General features: G+C 32.5%; 2 protein-coding genes across 6 annotated transcripts; both read left to right on the top strand.

The window, feature by feature from the left end:
- Window positions 1-1244: 1244 nt before the first annotated feature.
- LOC148614160 (uncharacterized) lies at window positions 1245-15635 on the top strand. Of its 5 annotated transcripts, XM_088588040.1 has the most exons (15): window positions 1245-1384; window positions 3814-4031; window positions 5022-5068; window positions 6883-6929; window positions 7907-7975; window positions 8261-8311; window positions 8973-9038; window positions 9461-9523; window positions 9883-9960; window positions 11186-11293; window positions 11840-11908; window positions 12098-12175; window positions 13185-13268; window positions 13528-13550; window positions 14691-15635. In XM_088588040.1, exons 2-15 carry the CDS (start codon window positions 3995-3997, stop codon window positions 15044-15046), a joined length of 1176 nt encoding a protein of 391 aa, XP_088444166.1. In that variant the 5' UTR covers window positions 1245-1384; window positions 3814-3994; the 3' UTR covers window positions 15047-15635. The 5 variants fall into 5 exon arrangements, with proteins under 5 accessions (XP_088444166.1, XP_088444167.1, XP_088444169.1 ...); XM_088588041.1 differs by lacking the exon at window positions 3814-4031 and having other exon boundaries at window positions 1246-1384; window positions 14691-15185; XM_088588042.1 differs by lacking the exon at window positions 1245-1384 and having other exon boundaries at window positions 3899-4031; window positions 5006-5068; window positions 14691-15185.
- Window positions 15636-17831: 2196 nt separating this feature from the next.
- LOC148614159 (uncharacterized) lies at window positions 17832-19281 on the top strand. Its single transcript, XM_088588039.1, has one exon. The coding sequence runs from the start codon at window positions 17915-17917 to the stop codon at window positions 19145-19147; it is 1233 nt and encodes a 410-aa protein (XP_088444165.1). The 5' UTR covers window positions 17832-17914; the 3' UTR covers window positions 19148-19281.
- Window positions 19282-20987: the final 1706 nt, after the last annotated feature.

Here is a 20987-nt window from a genome sequence, read left to right as displayed (position 1 = left end):
ACTCTTCAAACTCTATTTGTTTGATGAACTTCACAAGGCTTGTTTCACTTTTACCACAAATGTTTATATTAGCATGTACGATGTACGTTTATATATAAGCTACAATCCAACTCTGTAATCGATGCGAGGGTGCAAATTTGGTTACTCCATCAGCGGGATTCGAACCCCTTCTCTTCTTTTACATCTATGACATTATTGCCTGCATTAGTTACAACGCTCTAGACTACTCAGCAAACGTACTGCTTTTGTTAACCGTGTGATAAACTTAGCACCTACAAAAGCATATGATGTGACTGAATAGGAGAACTTTGGATGATGTTGGGTTATTAAAAGACGTTACAAAAACATGCGAATCATGTTTTCAAATCATTTATATGGTGAAACATTGTCAAATTAAAAATGGTGTATAATAATCTGAAATTGATCGTAAATTATGACGTCACAATACTATTTTAGGTTGTGACGTCATTACTTACGATCAACTTTACATTTACGACATTTTGCGAAATCGACGCCAGAGTTGTAGGAAAACTGCATAAATCATCTAAAACATCATTTTGATTTCAAATTGAATAGTTCATATGGATATATTATAAAAAGAACCGAACATAACCAATGTTACCAACTAAAATAAGACTTTTTTTTGCTCTGGGCGAAAGCTCTATGAAATTAAAAACTATTGTTTATAACCCCTTCGAAAGATCAAACAAATATTGATCTAATTCGTTCTATAGAGATGCACAGTCAATTTCTCCTTCCGTATACACATGACTAAATATATTACTCCTTAGGCTTTCTCGGCAGCAAGAACATTTACCCAAACTAATCTCGATCTTATCCGTAGTTTTTGCTAAACTCAGTTTGTTACACTTGCTGATAGCTTTATGTGTTTCTCTTGTGGTGCTATTCTATGTTTGTTTTCCTCTTGTTTCTGTTAAATTGGCTTTACCTATATCCTAAATATAGCTTGAACCGCAGTCGCCATTGATTTTACAGTCACATCTTGAAAATAATGGTTGTCTTCTTTGAACTGAAGAACAAAGGTTTATTTTACGGTTTTATTTTTTCTATTTTTATTTAGTTGTATTTGAAAATATTGAAAATCGTCCTTTGCATAGACCTTTAAAACTATATACATACGTACATAAGCATGTATGACACGTATGAATAAGCGTGCTATACCCTTATTGCATGCACTGTCGATTTACTTATGAGAATATCGATATTGATTATTATATGTATGGTCTACCGATCGATACATATAAATAACTGTCAAGAAGGAAGTTACTTTAAAGTCTGATGTGCATGTTAAAATTATTATACAACGTGTGGTGGACTTTCCCGACACAATGTTCAAGGATTTTCTGTTTTTAGTATGTACATGGTAAGTTGTCATTTGGAATTATCTTCGTTCTTTTGGTTAAGAGCAAAAATAATCGAAACTCTATGGACGAAGACGGAACGTTCAAAACCCATAACATAAATATATTATTGCGAAATAACCATAACATTACACATTATAAGTTCTTTTAGATCAGTTGCCAGTCTACGAAAGAGCCGTCTTTGTAATGATTTTGTCCGTCAATCATCAAATTTTACACTGAATTATGTTGTCCCTCATTTTAGATTTTTGTATAATTCAAAAGATCTATTCTACTGTAATTTATACAAGTATTTTATTAATTCACGCGATTATGAATATGAAATATGTAATTACGTAATATTTGATATTTATAGATATCGTTTTAAGTGGTAGCATCAGTGGTGCTTCCAGGTGGAGGACACACCGTTTGAAAAATTTGTTATTTGTTAAGTTTGTGCAAAATAAGGGTAAATATGTGCAATTGATAACATGAAACCCTATTTTTTAAACTTCTGAATCAGAATGCCACTCCCCCTTTTAAACTATCTTGAAACACTCCTGGTGCTTGTTTGTGTTCAGCATCAAGGTAAATAATGGAATAAGAAAGATTTTTGTTTTAAAAAAATAAAAGGTGTAACACCAAAAGCAAGGACCTATGTGTTCAAAAGAAAACACAAAAAGAAATGACTTTGTCCTTGTGCCCCAAATTAAAGCTGATACTTGTATTTTTTTAAGATAAGAAGTTAAAAGGCAGCTTATATTTCATTGACACAAAGAATGACTTCCAAATTATTTGCTTATCACTTTTTCAAGATGGAAAAAACGCATTCATGTTTCTTTTTATTTTGTTTTGCGAAAAAAGGCATTTATATTCAATATTTTATTATCACTAATGACTTTCGGGTTTCCTTCGTTGCTTTCTATGTAAATTTATCTTTAAACAAATTGAGAGTATTTCTCGATAAATGTGCATGACAATGTCTTAGTTGAATGTAAAACATTTTAATCTGATTTAATTAACGAACGCTAAAATTTTGTCATGCAATTTTTTAGAGTTCGGAATAAAATAATTTAAGATAAATTTCGGAACAATTTTGATATATAAAAAAACAAGTAAAATTAATAGAAATTAAAAACAATTAAGCTCTTACTAGTGATTTTGTTTTCTAAAATTTAAAATAACAGTCAAAAATAGCTTACATGTTGTTTTAAAGATATATTTTACGGAAAGTAAAAACAAATCCGAAGTGACAAATACTTAGTGTGAGCTATTAATAAAGCGTATGTTCAGAATAACACGTGATGCAGGGGCGGATTCAGAATATTTTTTTAAAAGGAGAAACAGGGAGTTCCATGCTATCATTTGCAATTTTTTGGTCAAATATATAATACACATAATAAAAAGGAAACACTTGGAAAGGAGGTATCCAACCCCGATACCCTCGCCTTGGATCTGTCAAAAAAATGTGTGTCCTTCAAGTCACTAGAATTGAATATTACGAGAAAAAAGTATGATTTACATGTCAAAGAGACAAAACCTCATAGGGATGAAAATGTTAGCCCAAGGCTACCCACTGGTCTTCAATGAACGGCGAGGAAATCCTTATACCAGAGGTACAGGAAAAGAGTTGCCCCTACATACTCAAGTAAAAAAAAATAGACTAAAGGTGAAAACGAAAGAAGACATACAGAGGCCAGAAATTCTTGACTTAGGACAGATGCAAAAAATGCGAGGTTAAAGTACCTGGGCGTGATCATATCCCACCTTTAAAATCTGACCACTGTGGAAAAAAAAAATATTACACAATTGAACACACCTAAAAATCAGTTCCAAAAGGTCTGAGTCCCTAGTTACAACGGATATAATGAAAATGAATATAAAATACACATATGTAAAAAAAAAAAAAAAATAGGACTGCTAGCAGTTAACGGACATGCCAGCTCCAGACGGGTTTAAACCTACGAAAAATTATGTCCCCATCTATGTAAAATCAACCTCAATGCTGGGTTGAGAGTCGCGGTACGTCATGAGTCATACAATAAGGAAACAACCCATGTCATGCCAAAAAACACTGCTTAAAAATATGTTGTTTTATTTTGTATGTTAAGACCCTATGCGAATCAATTTTAATACAAAAAAATGTTATCTTTAACGATTTGACAACAATATCATAAATGTATCTCTTTTAAAAGAATGAGCTTATTCAACGGTTTAGTTGACTTAATGGACGAGTATTGAGCTTTCCGTGCCTTGTGTAGAATATTACCGTAAAACAAAGGATAAGAGACCCGCACATATTAATCCTTTACAAGTACATCTGTATTAGTGAATTAGTTCCTTGTAACGGTTGAAAAAAAAATTGTGAATGGTTATACGAGCTTGTTATATCGAAAACCTTGATGTAGTAATTTCGCGGTATATAATGTATATTTGGTTCGTATAATTACAGCAGGAAGATCTTCTGGTATAAAGACAATATTTCATTGTCGTATTTCTAAAGACGTCACCCTAATTAGATTTAAATACTGATGAGATAGCGATCAAAGCAAGTGTGACCCGAGACTGTTACAAATAAAAGCAAGTCTGACCCGAGATTGTCACAACTAAACGTCAAAAAATAAAAGAGAAAAATGTGTGCGATGGCCCTTGTGGTCCCGTCTAAGTTTGGTAGGTATGAAGACATGTTTGGTCCTTTTTCAAGTTGTGGATTTTCAGTTGAAGTTGGCTTGGTATTCAATTTATAATAACCAGGCAATATTTGTGTGAACCTATCGTAATTTTCCCATGGAACAATATGGCCATGCGGACAATTCCATTTACTATTATTTAATGAAACGTTCGGGAAAAAAAATGACATCACATTCAAATTGAACAAAAAAATTATGCAGGCTTCCCTAAAGTATTTCAAGCTATTTTCATTCCCTTTTTAAGTTTGATGCTTGTACAAGTCCGCGTCCGCCCAAACAATAATATAAGTATTATTATAAAGTAAAGTATTTTGTAACGTAAAGTATATTTGTTCAGTGAGAGATCTTTCATAATATTGAGCCTTTAATCCAACCGGCGGTTTTCATTCATCAGATACGCATGCTTTAACGATATGTATGTTAAAAATGTCAGCAGCATGTTATCTTCATTCAAACTGCAGATTATTGGTTTGTTGATATCGTATTAGGGGATAGAAAATTTTGCAGACATTAATAATACAAGGTGTTTGTAAAGAATTGAATGGACACTGAGTAACAGTAATTGATCGATACTGTCAGTTATTGCTGAAATGTATTTTAATACCAAAATTTAGTTTTATTCAATTTTTGTATTAAGTATTTGCCTTTCAAAAAGCTGAGGTATATATTCATAAATATATACGATATGATAAAACAGTCTTTCGTAATCACAGCAAAATTTCAGTTCATAGCAGACTATTTGTTTTATTTTGGAGTGTGGTATGTGTGGAAAAAAAAACACTCGTCAAGAAGAAAAACATTCCAGAAAATAATTAATCAGATGCAAAAGTGAGTACAAAAAAAGAATCCTACTTGAATACTGATTGTTATCGACATGGAGAACACAGAAACTCACAAATAATTCCTTTGAAATTACTTATGTATTCGTGTTAACTCATTATTATGTATGAGTAGGTAATTTCAATTGCAGATGAGGTAAAGACCAAAATGTTACAGTATCAGGGAAAGCCTAAAGGGGTATGATTCACTGATTTATGTATTATATTACGTGTAGTTTGTAAGTTTTTATATACGAAAAAAGCTTTTGATAAAGACTGGGTAGCACGCAACGTGTAGAAAACGTAGGGAAAAAGACAACGTGACGTCACAACATACGTGCGTATTTATCTACTATTAGACAATAAAACTCATTATTTTTTACAATAAACATGATATTCTGACTACTTTTACAGTACTTTGGTAAAAATACCATTCGTTGTCATATTTTACAACCGTAAGCAAGAAAGTAGCCAATGGCCAACGTTGAAAAAATTAAGATTTGTGACATAATTGAAATACGGACAAAAAGGTTTTTAACAAAAAGACGGATTGAACATTTTATATATAATTTCATCGGGGTTATGTAATAAAAATGTCAATATAGTTAATAAAAGTCCCGATTAAAAAAAGCTGTTCACTTTTTAAAAAATGTCTAACATTTTGTCTTCAAATCGGTTTCTTTTCATTTTTACAATGTCCACATCGAAAGGGGCGATATTTGTGATATTGTAATACGCTTTGATCTTATCATTACGTCATGAAAAATATGACATCGTCTGCAGCACAAACTGCTCTTTCCAAAAAGAAATATCGAAATACGCCAAGAAACAACTTAGATGTATTGGTGAAATGGGAAGCAAGCATTTCTTAATGTTACCCGTCCACATATGAAAATGGACGTTCTTGTGAGCGAATAATGCTTTCCCTCCACAATTAACGGCATATTTCAAAGATCTGTGTTTGTAATCCTAAAACAACAACCATTTTCGAACATTTTAATATCTATATTGCCTTTGAAAACTCCACATTCGAATAGCAATATTTCGGTTTTCGTAACCAGCCCCGGTTCAATCGAATGTGACACCAACAACATACACAACGTCTTTTTGTTTTTGTTAGTTAGTTAGTTTGTTTGTTGGTTTGTTTTTGTTTTTTTTTGAGGGGAGTATTTTTTGCATTTCCTGAACAAACAAACAATTTACAAGAAACTCTAAAACCTAAAAAAAGAACTGTAAATAAATTAAATAGGTTACAGCATTTGTACAAGAAATCATTGAATGTTGGTTCTATAGGTAATTGTTAAAGGAGAGAAAATCCGTATGGTATACTAGTATACAAGTATATAGTTTTTATTGAGACCAACTCCATTGATTAAATAACTGTGACTCTTGAGAAGAATGAAACTATAGAAACTTTATGTGCAATAGCGGTTATACGTACATACAACTAACAACACAAAACCTTACAAACCAAAACACAATACGTATTAAGTACCATTCTGTGTAAGAATCAGGCAATGGGTGGCACATCATATTTCTCAATTTGGTCTCTTTTGCCTCAAATACATTCAACACATCTCGAAAACAACTGAACAGCTATTTAAATTTATCCTGAAGCATCGGTAATGTAGATATTTTTTGACTGCTTATATAAGGAAAAAGTTTTCCACAGTGCATTTCAACTAAATTTGACCTATCGATATCATAAAAAGGCAAACTTTTCAAACATTTTGACAGTAATTTCTTGAGGTTATGAGGTATAAATACTTGGATTATGCAGTAAAATGTCTGTGTATTTTTTCTTCATGTGCCACACCTTATACACATGCCAGATTCTTAGACGGAGAAATACTTAAGACACACAATAAAATATGTTTCACCAATAGATGGTAAATTGATTATTTACAACAGTCTACTATGTGTAGTATATAGTAAAAATAGTGAACACTTGTGACTTGTGTTTCCTATAATAATATTGTCCAAATTCTATTTTATCTTTCATTGCACTTTCAGAAAATAATGAATATGACCATTACACATCACAGTCGACCTCGGAGGAGGTATATTAATTTTCAGTAGAAAAAAGACAAAATATTCTTTGAAAGTTCAACAAACGCAGGACTAACTAAACTTCTCATTTTCCAAGGCTATCACGAGGCTTCTGCTTTTTATATGACATTATTAAGGAGTTATTACGAAGAACCAATGTCGATCAGTACACGGGGAGATTGCATATTTCGACATGTGTAGAACTAGAAAGGAGGTCAAAAACAATTCTAAAATCGGGGACACAAAAACAGATAATACTGCCGCAATTAATTTTACAACAACTAAATGGAAACACACCAGACTTGTAATATATTCACCCGTTACATGTCTACTTAACTGGCTTTGTCAACATAGCGTAAGCGTCAAAAGGCTTCATATAATTCAGACATCTGTTACCTGGTTTTCCAAGATGAAGTAAAAAAGTAATCAAGGGAACCATGATTCGAACGGTGATCTAAAGAGTATATTCAAAGTTAACGACCAGGAAGGAAAAAGACACACATAGCAAAAACATGAAATAACCAAAAAAAGCAATTACAAAGAAACAAAGGTAAATTAGCAACCCGAACTCCACTAAAAACTGGAAGCATGGACCTCGGGTTATCGTAATCTGTTCTAGAAACATCCATCAAGTTGCTAATAAAATGTCAGTCCGCGGTACACAAAAAAAGGAAAGAATTAACAAATCGGTCTTCACGGTACAGATTGATACAACATAACGATCCACGAATTCATGGTGACGACCATCAAACTTTTGTGAAGACTTAAATATTGTAGGAACAAAGTCATGCTCCGGAAGCCTTATAGTACGAAGCCTAGCGTAGTTCGAGTAGTTATAGCAAGCTCTGGCATAACGTATGAGTTGTGAAATGAAAACTCAACAGGTGTTGAGGAATAAGCATATATTTCACTACTGAATAGGATACTTTTATCTATAATGAACCGCTTCAATCAATGCGCATGTTTTGTTTTAATAAATATGTTTCAGATCACCAGCTCTTGACGAAACACTGTTACCCACCACAGCTTCGATGATAGATACAAAGCCAGTTACTGTGTAAGTATTAAACTATTTACATACAGGTATTTTATACGCATGATATGAAACCTTATAATTTAGCCTTTTTGATATACGTTAATATGTCTAGGTCAGTCTATCTGATATGTATACAAACAAAAACAGAAGTGAAAAGATTGGTTAAAATATGTTATATAATGCAAGACGGGTTTCGATATTCAACCCATAATGACAATAATTATAAGGTTTTCAAATCCAAAATACTCTTTGCTAGTCAATACAGGAAATACATTTACAAAAACATAAATAATTCTTTTGTTTCAGCCCTTCAGCTCATTACGAAACAACATTGTCCAGCACAAAGGCAGATATAGAGTAAGTTACTGTGCAGGGATAGATATTATAATTATATGCCTTTTTATTCTGTTCCTAGTATTTAAATGAATATGTGTATATGTCTCCGTTTCCCGTTTCACATGTGAAATTCCTATGTCTGAATTATCCCATTTTAATGCTTTGGTATGCGATATACCAAGCTATTCTTCTTTGAAGACAAGACTTCTAATATTTAGACGATTTGTCTCCGTTTCCCGATGTAACTGGTCTGTGCATTTGCTTTTGTTTCTTTGTGCGTGCTTTTTTGGTTGTTTCCTGTTCTTTGTTTTGTGTGTTTATATTTTCTGTTTGGTATTTGTCATTGGAAAGGTTCTTTTGATTTCTACTCGAACCTTGGTTCCCTTGATTACTCATGCATACATATTTGAGTGGATATGATAGTTTAAAAGGGATTTCAAGCATTCTGTTTGGACAGGTTTCGAAACGCTAATACTTTCAACTCATATAAACAATAATTATAAGGTTTTTAAATCCAATATTATGAATGTTAATGTATATATCATTGAAATATTCGAATACCTGTGTAATCTTTTAGTATTGTTCGGTATTTTGTTGTTTTTTGTATTTTCTTTTCGAGTCACTTTTTCTATTACCGCTTGCATCTTCGATTTGGTTTTCATAGAGCTGTTTCATATTATAGGGTTGATGCTGATCCTTATCAAGCCACGAATGAAAAAGACACAACTGAAGTCAAAAAGATTGTCGGGTAATACTTTAATCACAAAGGTGGTTGAACTAATATATTTAAAAGTACTTGCTGTCAAAAGTTTATCACATGCATGAAAATTTGAATTATTATTATAAACAAAGCATAATTATTTATTTCATCTTCTCATTTGAATCAAAATAAAATGAATTAAAATAAAGTTAATTTGACGCTAACACGAGATTGATGTAAAATGCTAAATATAAACTTTCCCATGATTTGTAAGAGTTGTGTCCCTTACCCTAGGTCTTCCCCTTAATTCATCTTCTCATTTGAAGCCAATCGTGGAAGTTCAATTTAAAACATTCATAACTCAGAAACGTGAGGAGAGGACTAATGTTTTGAAAAGTGTTCTCCATGTTTCGAAGAAGTATGACTGATATTGCACGCAGATCAATAGAGTACCTCATTTTATTTCTCAGTAAGGTACCACAACAAACTAAAGTTAAACACGCTGACAACGGTTTCAACACAGACATTCATGGGTAAGCAACCACAGAAACTAAGAGTTATTGTTCGTTTCTCAATTTACTGAAATACTAATAAAAATAAATAATTCGAAAACATCATTGTTTTGTGTTCATGACATCTAAGGCATCCGTAATTTGATTATGCCTAAGTGCATCTACTATATTCTTGTATCTGAATGAAAAGAAGTAAGAAAATATCAGGGTTTTGGCAGATTACCTTTTATATTGTGCACAGTTATAACATTCGATTAAACAATTTTTGAAAACTTTAAAATCAACGGAACAGAGAAAAAATGATCAGATACATCTATTACACCAGGTTATTTGGAGAAAAACTATAACAATGAAACGCAATCAAAATTTTCATTTTCTAGAATGTGTAATATTGATGAAGAATTTAATACACACCAACAGGAAACCAAGAGAAAATTTGCGGAACAAGAAGAAGACATGTGCGTAAATGTGTAAAATTTTTTCGTGTTTTCAATTATAAGGGAATTAGTCAATAACCACAGTTTGGTTCAAGGCGTACCCAATTGGCATTCGTCACCTCTAAAAACTTATTGAACTTTTATGATATATGACGGAAGGCTATTTTGAACATTCTCTTTTGATTTGTGATGTGAAGGAATATTGAGCTTTCGATATTTTCGTTGAACATGGATTTTGATATTCAGTCAAAATAGCTGTTTATCCATTATGTATCCACATCTACTGTATGCATATGACTAATTGTAGTGAAGTTAATGTCTACTATTTTGCGGTGTTATTGTGCATCTGTGATTTTAATTGTTAGTTCTGCAGATTTTTTGGCTCATGTAAACTTAAATATACTAAGCCAAAATTCCATGGAACTTGAGATAAATGATACTAAAGAAACTATTTTCTTGGTGTAAGAAAATAAACTATTGACACTATGAATTCAGCCTCATATCCTCAATAATTTGTAGAGATCGAGGGTAAAGGGAAAGCTCAAAACTGAACTACATGACAAACGCGTTAACTTCTCTTTAAGTATCACCAACATTCCTTTCATCTATAGCAATAAACCATTTAGTACCTACTTATGCAGTTTTTCTTTTCACAACTCATCGTTACGCCAGAAATTGGCAAAACTATTTGGTTATTTTATCCGTGTCAGACGCCTTATAACTTTTAGGTACAATATTAAAGTCAGCGCTACAAAAGATCATGAACTTGAGCTTCATTATGGTGTCTACATATGTATCATGAGAACGAATTTGTTCACCATCTCAGTTTTCTTTTTCGTCTTTCTTGGACGTGACATTTTATGAGCAATTCAGTGGGTTTTTGGAAAAGCAGTGGCCGCTTACTCTACCGGTGCACATGGTACATGCTCCCAGTTTTAATGGAGTCCTTGTAGCTTCGTTTCCTTTGCTATATGTGCATGTTTTTTTTTCAGCAATTCTACTTCTTTTTATGTGTAATTGTGTGATTTCTTTGACTATTCGGTATCCCTAGATTATGTTCTTGCTAATAACCGGTTACACCCTATTTCCCTTGTTTTTTTCTAATGATTCTATGGACCATACTGAAGTTTCCATTCAGTAATTATTTAAATTACTTTAGATTATTTAAATACTTTTTTGTGAAACTTATCTGAAAGGAAATGAAAGATTCTGTATTATGTTTAACCAGTATGTGTATTAATTGCAGCCCCAAACCAAGCATGAGTAGTTTCTCACATACGTTACAAGAGCACTTGGTTCCAGCGATGAATGTTGTTACAGAAGGTTCTTTCGGACCACACGAGATGCGCTATCAGTAAGTCCTACATTAATACATTGATCTGAGCATAAATCATTTAGGTGAAGATTGATTTTTAAGAGCGAAAATTACTCATTGATTAAAATAATTAATAAATGGTGCATGTCATTTGTAAATAAACAAAGGCTAAAATGTGATTACTTATTAGACATCTCTAGAATCAAGGATGATATCAAGGTACATTGTATCTACCGTCATTGACGGAGGCAGCTCCGAACAAATCAGAGACAGAAATATTAAAAACCAATTTCGACAAGCATACTAACAGATAGACGATAGACACCAATTTATAAACAGCTTTTTAACGCATGGTTGTATTACTGGTGATATATATTACCTTTATGGTTAATATAATAGTTTTGAATCTACATTTCATTTTCCAATGGTTTCAGTTTTGTGTCTTCCTTGTAAACAATTAAATGTTGGATTTAGATTTTTCTATATATTTGATTCTAATGCTGCTGATGAATGGTTACTCCTTGAAACACGTGTACAGAATATCGAAATTTGCAATCTATGTGACTGACATTTTTTGTATTTTAGACCAACGCACAGTGAATTAGTGGAACTTGTTCGACGCTTAGAAGCCGTACAAACAGACCTTAGAAGAAGGTAACTTGACATAAGGGGGTCTTTTCACTATTAAATCAATATTAAGTTGACAACGTTCAAATAAAAGGGTTACAATGCTTACCGAAATAACTGTGGTTGACAGGGGAGGAAAAACACACACATACACACACAAAAACACGTCATACCATTAACATGGAACACAATAAAAATGTCGTTTTCATCTTCCAGAATGTCTGAGAATAACAAAGCATTTGCAAAACATAAAGAGGAAACTAAGAGAATATCTGCGAAACAAGACGAAGATATGTAAGTTAATTTTATTGTAGATATTACGTTTTCAATGGCTTTGCTTAGTTAAAAACGTTACATCTGAAATGGAATATAGGTCGAATAGGTGGAATACAGAAGTGTAAAAAGAAAAGAAATCCGAGAAATTAAAACAACTGTAAGCATAAGAAAAACAATAAATAACTACTCGGCGGGTGTTTCTAGAAAAGCAGAGGACGCTTACCCTACTGGTGCTTCTGGCCTATGCTCCCAGTTTTTAGTGGAGCCCGAATTGCTTATTTGCTTTTGTTATTTTTTATGTATGATTTAATTATTTTATGTTCTTTGTTGTGTATGTCTGTTTTCCATGTCTGGTCTTTGTCCCTGGATTACACTCTTTTGATTACCGCTATAATCTTGATTCCCTTGATTACAAGCAGCAAAACTAAAATATTCCAGGGGGAGATGTGGTGAATTGACGAAGCGTTAACTGTGGAACAATTAGACCTAAAATGGATAACAAGTGTTTTATTAACCGAAAAGTGCGATTCCCATTTTTTAACTAAAATTAGACTCATTTTATAAGGTTTATATTACAATGTGACCGTAGGTGAACGAGAGCTCACAAAGAAACATTTGGTTCTACTTGTTCGGCGGTCGGAGGATTTTTAATAACAAAAACAATTGATATTCATTATATACAAGTATCTCTGTCTACTGTAAACGTATAAATTGTCGCACTTGCTAATTTTAGCGTATTCTGTCAAGTGAACATATTCGTGGATGTCAATTTTCGCATTTTGTTTTGGAAATTTTGTTAAAACTCAATTGTGCGGGTACTTTTTTGTCCACTGCGAAAATAACGAAAATAAGTAAACAGCGAAAATTAATACTTTTACAGTAAATAGGGACCATTATAGTCATATTAGAAGAAAAAAAACGAAGTAGGAATATTCATGAATATCTACTAAAATTTTTGAATATCATATTCTATTTTCACCATTTTCTGAACAAAATTCGAATTCAACTTTTTTTCATTCATTTTTAGCAAAGTTTTGAAAAAAGAAGTGGAATGTATGAAACTTAAGTTTGATGCTATTCAAAAAGAAAATGAGCTGCTTATACATAAGCCGTAAGTAAATAAACTAAAACCACAAGTTGGTTTAGCATATTACTAATATCCTTAAATATGATACATAAATCATTGATTTTGACTGTAGTATTTATATCAAGGCATTATGTTTGTCAGTCAATTCTTTATCCTAAAACAGCAATACTAGATTGACATAATTGAAAAGGAAGTTGACTTTGATTCTGCAAAATTCAAACATGCATCACAAATTATTTGAATGCATTTGGATCAAAAGATTTAAACTGACATTTTTTTTCAGGATTGTACCTCCTGAAAGCCTAAGTAAGTTCAAATTGTTTGTCTCGCATAAGAAAGTATGCTTGTCTTATTAAGGGCTTGTACTTATTATTCACAGATTAAAATAATCAAATCCAAGGACAAAGACCAGACATGGAAAACACAGACACACACACAACAAAGAACAAAAATAATAACCAAAATAATTAGCACAGACCAACAAAATTATATCACCGACCACATTATCACCTGGTAGAAGATAAAAGTTTCACCTGATGATTTCACCGAATCATTTTTCAATAGAAGTATCAAGCATTTTATCAAAATTGGGACAAAAAAAGGACACAATTACCATAAATTACTTTAAGTTATCATTTTGCTTTTGTTTCTGTTTCATTATTTCATTTTTCTGTAAAAAAAAGGCTAATGACTTAAATGGTTAATCGAATATAGCCGTACTCGTTGGTCTTCGATTTTAAACGTTAATCACTCATCCTACTAGTGACACACATCTATGGTAACTTTGAGTTAAGGTGTATAATGTAATCGACTTAAGTGCACGAAATATGAAAATATATCCACCAAGGCCAAATAAAATAATACATCTGTTTCCCGTAACAGCTTAGACAAAATGGGTCGGATAGGTCGGGATTTTATTTATTTTATTTACATATTTATCGCAAATTTCGTCGAAAAAACTTCTACAAACATCTTATAAACACTCGGACCTTGTGTAAACTGAAATTGACTACTATCTGTAAAATGTCTGGTTGTTTGGTGGTACTGTTAGTTCTTTTAACTTGAAAAAAAAATCGGTCATGTTAGGGGTCAAGGCGGGTAAGAGAAAACAGATGTGGAATTTTTTTGGCCTAACGGGCGTTAAAGTATAATGAATTAGTTAATTGCCCAATCAATAAAGGAAATGATCAATCAACAGAAAAGATGAACTGCTCGATTAGAACTACATATCATGTTAAAATGGGGAATCTGGGACTAACAATATCAACAAAACTGTCAGCTCGATGCAGTTTGAATATTTTGGTCCGTCTTTGTTGATTTGTTTTAAAAACAATTGTTAACATACACAAATAAAATAAGAAAAACAAACTTTATATAAATTCGTCCTTAATGTGAAGAAATAGCTCATAACAATAAATACTAATCGTACTTTTTCTTTCATTTGAGTTGAGTGGTTAGGAGTTGACATACCAAATGTGCACAAAATCGCAATGAATGACAAACTCATAACGTACTTCAGCAAAGCCCTTTTTCCACAAAATATCAACATAACTGGGTCATACTTTGGGTTTTCTGACGCAGAGATTCATGGGATATCATATGATTCGAACAATTCTTCACGTGAGTGCTGTCGTCTGCTTCTGAAAAGATGGTGTAACAAACAAGGAGAAAAAGCTACACTTGAATTACTCCTGCAAACATTTTACAAGATTTCCCAGCGTGAAACAGTGTGTATTGACTTCAAATGTTTGAGAGAAGCGTTGAAAAAGGCAAGAAACACCTCTTTATATAACAAACAATAAACTGTTTTATTCACATTTGTTTTTGTTTTATGCGCGTGTATCGTAATCAAGTTTCTGTATTTTAATCTTATTTTAAGTTTTGAATTTTTGTACTTCTTTTATGGTCTGTTTACTTAAGATTTTTTAATTATTGTGTGTGTTATTGTTATATCATCATTTGCTCACGATGCTATTTATTTGGTATCCGGTACATGTAATGTATCAACATATAACTCAATGGTCTTGCAAAAAAGAAACTACAAACACGAGTTTTAAAGATGTGTAATTACAAATTGATTTGACAATATCTTTGCTTAGGCAAAACCATAACAGTAAATTACATCTTTCCTATACTATTTATCATTTTCTTATGCATATTTTTTTTTAATTGATTTTTATATATTGCATTTTGAACCATTAAGGGTAACAGTATTATTAGCTTCCTTAATACTTAATACCGATGCAACTGTCGGTACTTGATGTTATGGTAACATTTATTTACATTGTTTTGCAATTTTAATGTCCGCAATTACTGCAAAATAATACATTGAATAACGGTACACTCATATCATGTTCTAGTGTTTTTCACATATACAATATATCAATAATAGTGTGTTATTTTTTTTTCGAATGTTGAATGATGTATTAAAGAGATATATTTGTAGAAACAAAAGGAAATCAAAATATCCCTTGGTAAAAAGTTTCTGCTTAAGACACTTGTTAAGTAAATTATCTGTTAATCAGTTTTAGAATGCGTATGTTTGGATTTCGTTCTTAGTCTCTTGATTTGAAAACATAAAGATCTATAGTATAATAAATGAGAGAGCAAAGTGTGCCATGATTATTGACTCATCTTAAACATTGCAAATATTCAACAAGAAAAACGAAAAAAAAATCTAATCAACTTATGCTTAATTCGGCATAGTCTCTCATGTATATATTCTTTAGTTTGTTGTCTTTAATATATCCTTTAGTTGGTCTTGTATAACCTTTTCTTGAATTAATTACACAAGGATAAGATTACATATCAATTCATAAAGTGCTTGTATGTCACCGTTTGCAGTAAGGAATTTACGTACCAATTTCACTGGAATTGTTTCAAGAAAAGTGGCTGGAGGTACTTTCGTACGAATATCAACGATTCTAAATACAATTCGCGCTTTAATGTCGGGGTTAAAAACTTCAAAACAACTATTATACTGAGTTTAAATAGCATGTTGTAAGGATACTTTCGTTGATCGCTTTATCCCTCCGGCAGGTTTGATTTTTGTCTACTTGAATCCTGAGGCAATATGCACTGCTTTACATCATTTTCATTTAAACATTATACTCAATGATTTCTTTGAATAACTTAAAGTCTTACTTTGGTACTGTTTCATTTGTTGTGATTATCACAAGTACATTTTAGCAGATGGACATAAATTCACTTCTTCTAATATAACAATAAGTCAGACGCTCTTATACAATACCCTCAAATGGCAATACTACCTGTTATATGTGCTATTCAAGACCTATTTTTGTTCAGATATAGAGGTAATTTAAAACATATTCAGCAACAATGATGATTGGTACTAATACTATGCTCTTTTATATTTAAACTGGTTCCTATAGAGTCTAATGCGAGAACCTGTGATCACTTGAGCATGTAACGTCGTTGTCATTGTCTATTGAATTGGTATCATTCCTGAATTTCACCAAGATTGCCTTCCTAATCATACAACATATAATCTGGTCTCATCAATATTCTAAGAGTTAATGAAGGATAAAACTGCGGTCATATATCAATACATTGATGGAGTCATTTCATATAAATGTTTCATTTAAGAGTTGAATAATGAAATGCATAAATACACATGGATGATGTAAGAGGAATTTTTCTCTAACGCCAGTAAGTAGCCTTTTGTTATTCTTTGGGGGTTAGCAACATTTACATATAGTCTGAACTGCTTGATTATCAAGTACACCAAACAATGTGTCTGAATATTTTTGTTAATTTTTAAACTTAAAATATTTAAAACGTATGTATTACCGTTTTTAAGTTAAGACTGATCAGACTATTTTCGTATAGCATTTAAATTATATACTATCCAATTCAAGAGACATTTAAAGCGATATCCTTTGCATTCGTACATTCGTTTATATCATCTGAACATTCTTAGTATCTCATCCTTTACAACCAACAACATACTTACTTTAATGAACGGTAGTATGACCATTATCTGATGAATTTTCTCACGTAGCTAGCTAGATAATTAGCTAGAATATTTAAACTTTCTATCATTTTTAGGTATTTCAATCTAACTTTGATATACAGTGAAACTCATTTTACCAATTTAACTACTTTGAAAGTACTATTGTGGTTTTCGTGGATAGGCCAAAACACGAAATTTGGTTCCCAACGAAGTGGTGATTTCCGTTGATGTGAATACTAAAAAACCTCATAACCACGAATTCAAGCATCCACGAACTTGCGTTTTCTCACTTAACCACGAAAATTAGCATCCACGAATTAAAATACTTCCAAAGGAAGTTCATCATGGAAAGGTCATTCAATCAAGGGAAGACCAACTTTCTCCCTTGAAGTTTATTATATTACTCGCTGTAACTCACGATCAAAATATGATATGTATAAACTAGGAAAGATTGTCTTTTAATAACCAGTCTCTATATATTATTCTCAAGATGCAATTTTCGTAGATGCCAGTTTTCCGAAGCATTTATTTTATTGCATAATTGACAATCGATCCATACAATGCTTTCAAATGACAGCTTCGTGTCATATCATGTTAAGAGGATATTAATTTGCATACGGGTTAACGATTCCATGCATTGTTTCCTTCCTTAAGTTTATGTTACAAGTCTTTTATATCATTTTAGATACAAACAAAAATGGAGATCACTGGCTTCACAAACAAAAGTATTTATTATCTACTTAACGCAACAAATTATACAGTACCAACAACATCACCTCAAGGCGAAGAGGGATTTATCGTAATAATAGTTGGTATTATTTGTTCCCTTGGCAATTTTTCGTGTATATTTCTTATCGCCTGTCATCGTCGATTCCGAAAATCAAAAGTTGTAATTTTATGTCATCATTGCTTTCTTGACTTTCTTAAATCTTTATACTGTTTTCCGTACGGATATAGTTTATTAACGTCACTTCCGGTCCCTCACTGCAACTGGATTGGATCATCATACGTATTTATAGTTACAACGTCGGCTTACAATATGATGGCACTTGTTGTAAATCACGAGTATGACGTCATGTTTCCCCAAAACAGGGAAGATGATGGATCATGTGTTATTTTTGGCGTCTTTATTATTTGGCTGATGAGCTTCTTGCTTAATCTTGGAATTTCCATCATTCCATCAAATACAGTTTTCAATCAAGATATTGGAGTTTGTCTCTTTCTTTACGGCTGTAACTATAGCTACATTCTTCACGTTTTATGGATATTACTAGTAACAGTTGCAGTATCTTCGTCGTTGTTTTACTTTTGTCGAATGAAACGGAAGCTTCTTCATCATACTGAGTGTAACAAATGGACGAAAATTCACGAGTCATTCAAAGACGAGTTTGAACGGATGTTGGATTTCAATATCAAAGAATCTACAAGGGAACAAACCCATATACAGAGAACATTATTATCCCATTTACATACCACCCGACTTCTCATTGCAATTGTCGTTTCATTCATCATATTTTGGTACCCATTATTTACATTGACGATTTTCGATTTTCATTTTCAAGTATCACCATTGGTTTATCGTCTTTTGACCATCTTGTCTTGGATTCATCCAATTACCACGCCAGTATTTTGTAGTCTTATTTTAAGAGACATGGAATTCAAAGGATATACGTTACGAGATTTATCATCTAATCTAATGCCTTTACAGAGGATTTCAACGAGACGATATCATTACGAAAATGCAGATGCTTTCAACTTTAATTGTGATACGAATGGAGATAACGAGAACAACGAGCACTCCCAGTCCCTTTGTAATAATGATGGCGAAATTGCTAGAGAAGTTCATTTTGATACAGACAGCGTTTGTCAAGGTTTTGAAAATCAGCACTTTACAATAGAAAGAGGAACAAAGGTTACTAGTATCGTATAAAATTCTACAGAAAAAAACACACACACAAGAGCCTAAAAACCTTATTTGTTCTTGATGGAATATTGTTTTCAGCAAACACGGTAATTGTAAAATATTTTATTGGGATACATGTTTTGTTTGTTCTTTGTCGTACAAAAAATGTGTGTTTGATCGGGATTAGCGTCACATAAGACTTGCTTTGCTTAATAAACTGTAGATTATTTAAGAAATAAATCACGGAAATTCCATTTTATTATTGTTTTACAACGGGCTGGTCATTTATGTCGCGTTTATTTACCCCGAGCGATGGCGAGGGATTCAATAACGACATGCATGGCCCGTGGTGAAATAATTATGACATTGAGGTTTTTTTGTGATTTATTTCGATTCTAATTGGACTAGTTTCTTCATATATTTAATAGACATCGCTAATGTGTTGCACGAAATGTTTGTGATGTGTTCATCACTTTTTACACTTATAACTAGTAATAGCTATGAAATTGTTAATCAATTAGGTCATTAGGTCATTAGGTCATCAAAAGTAAAAGGATGCGTTAGTAGCTCAGGCATTATTATATGCAATATGCGGTTAGTAGCGATGATAGTCTACCTCTCTGACTCAAACCATTCAAACATCAACTTTGCAAGCTAGCCATTTGTAGCATTTTATTTTTGTTGTCCATTTTTATGTCCGGGGTAGACAAACGAGGAAAGGAAAACTATGACCCGTTTAATAAATCAGTTTTCCTGGTGCAGATGGATACACCATAACGATCCATGAGTTCATGATGACGACCATAAAACTTCTGTAGTGATGACTTCAGTCTTGTAGCAACATATCCCTGTTCCAGAAGCCTATTTGTTAGAGTTCTAGCCCGATACAAAAAGTCTGCGTAGTTTCGGCAAGCTCTGGCATAACGTATGAGTTGTGATATGAACACTCCATGCGCAATGCTGAAGGGATGTTGGTACATATGAAAGGAAAGTTGACAATTTTGAATGAAAAGTCATCACGTTTGTCGTAAAGTTTGGTCAATAGTTTTCCTTTACCATCGATTTCTAAGTGTAGGTCAAGATATGAGTCTGACCCCAAAGTGTCTGTAGTATCCTATATCTCAAGTTCTTTGGGGTAGATGCGATCTATCAAATCCCAAAATTAGGATTGTTTGAAGATAATACGTCATCTTTATAGCGGAAACTGGGATTAAAGGATCGAGCTAAACGATATTTGTTCTTTCGGATCAGATCAGCTATAAAGTCAGCCTCATAAGAGTGAAGAAATAGGTAAAAAAGTAGAAAAGCACAATATTTTCCCATTGGAATGCCGACCGTTTGTTGAAAAACACGTCCACCACACTGGACAAATATGTTGTCGATTAAACATTCCAGCATTTTGTAAACATCTTCTGTATATTTGAAAGATGACATGGAAAATCATACCTTTATGAAAAGCGTGACTTTTCTGCTTTCAAATTAAAACAAAATCTATTTCATAGTGACAACACATCATAATTTCCAGCCTGTGGAGTTTAAATATAACAGTTGATCCGTCACTATCGTGAATGTGATTTATACACAGACTCACTTTGTAGAAAGCGAATACTGTCAAATAAGCTTATAGACAATCAGGTATATCATAACTACAGAAACACAATTGATTTACTGATATATTATTATCTAACAGATGGAACTAAATATCTCAGTATACAATTACTGACTTAATTTGGATGAGTTTATATCATGATTTGTCAAACAGAGAGATCTAATAATCACCGAGGCCATCGAGCAAGGTGATTATAGAGCTTGAAAATCGATTCAGCACGATATTAACTGAAATCCAAAGTTTTATCATATGACTAAT

Source organism: Perna viridis, chromosome 6, assembly GCF_037379345.1.
Source record: "Perna viridis isolate PV_CMFRI_1.1 ecotype Kerala chromosome 6, ASM3737934v1, whole genome shotgun sequence".
In the NCBI taxonomy this organism is placed as follows: Eukaryota; Metazoa; Mollusca; class Bivalvia; order Mytilida; family Mytilidae; genus Perna; species Perna viridis.
The sequence above is the reverse complement of the archived record's forward strand: the minus strand, read 5'-3'. Positions and strand labels throughout refer to the sequence as shown.

Bases quoted from the DNA above. Each gene is read 5' to 3' on its own strand.
- LOC148614160 (XM_088588040.1), top strand. From the start codon at position 3,995: ATGTGTGCGATGGCCCTTGTGGTCCCGTCTAAGTTTG. The intron at 5,069-6,882 runs GTATGATTCACT...TTGCACTTTCAG, and splicing joins ATCAGGGAAAGCCTAAAGGG to AAAATAATGAATATGACCAT. The intron at 11,909-12,097 runs GTAACTTGACAT...TTCATCTTCCAG, and splicing joins CAAACAGACCTTAGAAGAAG to AATGTCTGAGAATAACAAAG.
- LOC148614159 (XM_088588039.1), top strand. From the start codon at position 17,915: ATGGAGATCACTGGCTTCACAAACAAAAGTATTTATTATCTACTTAAC.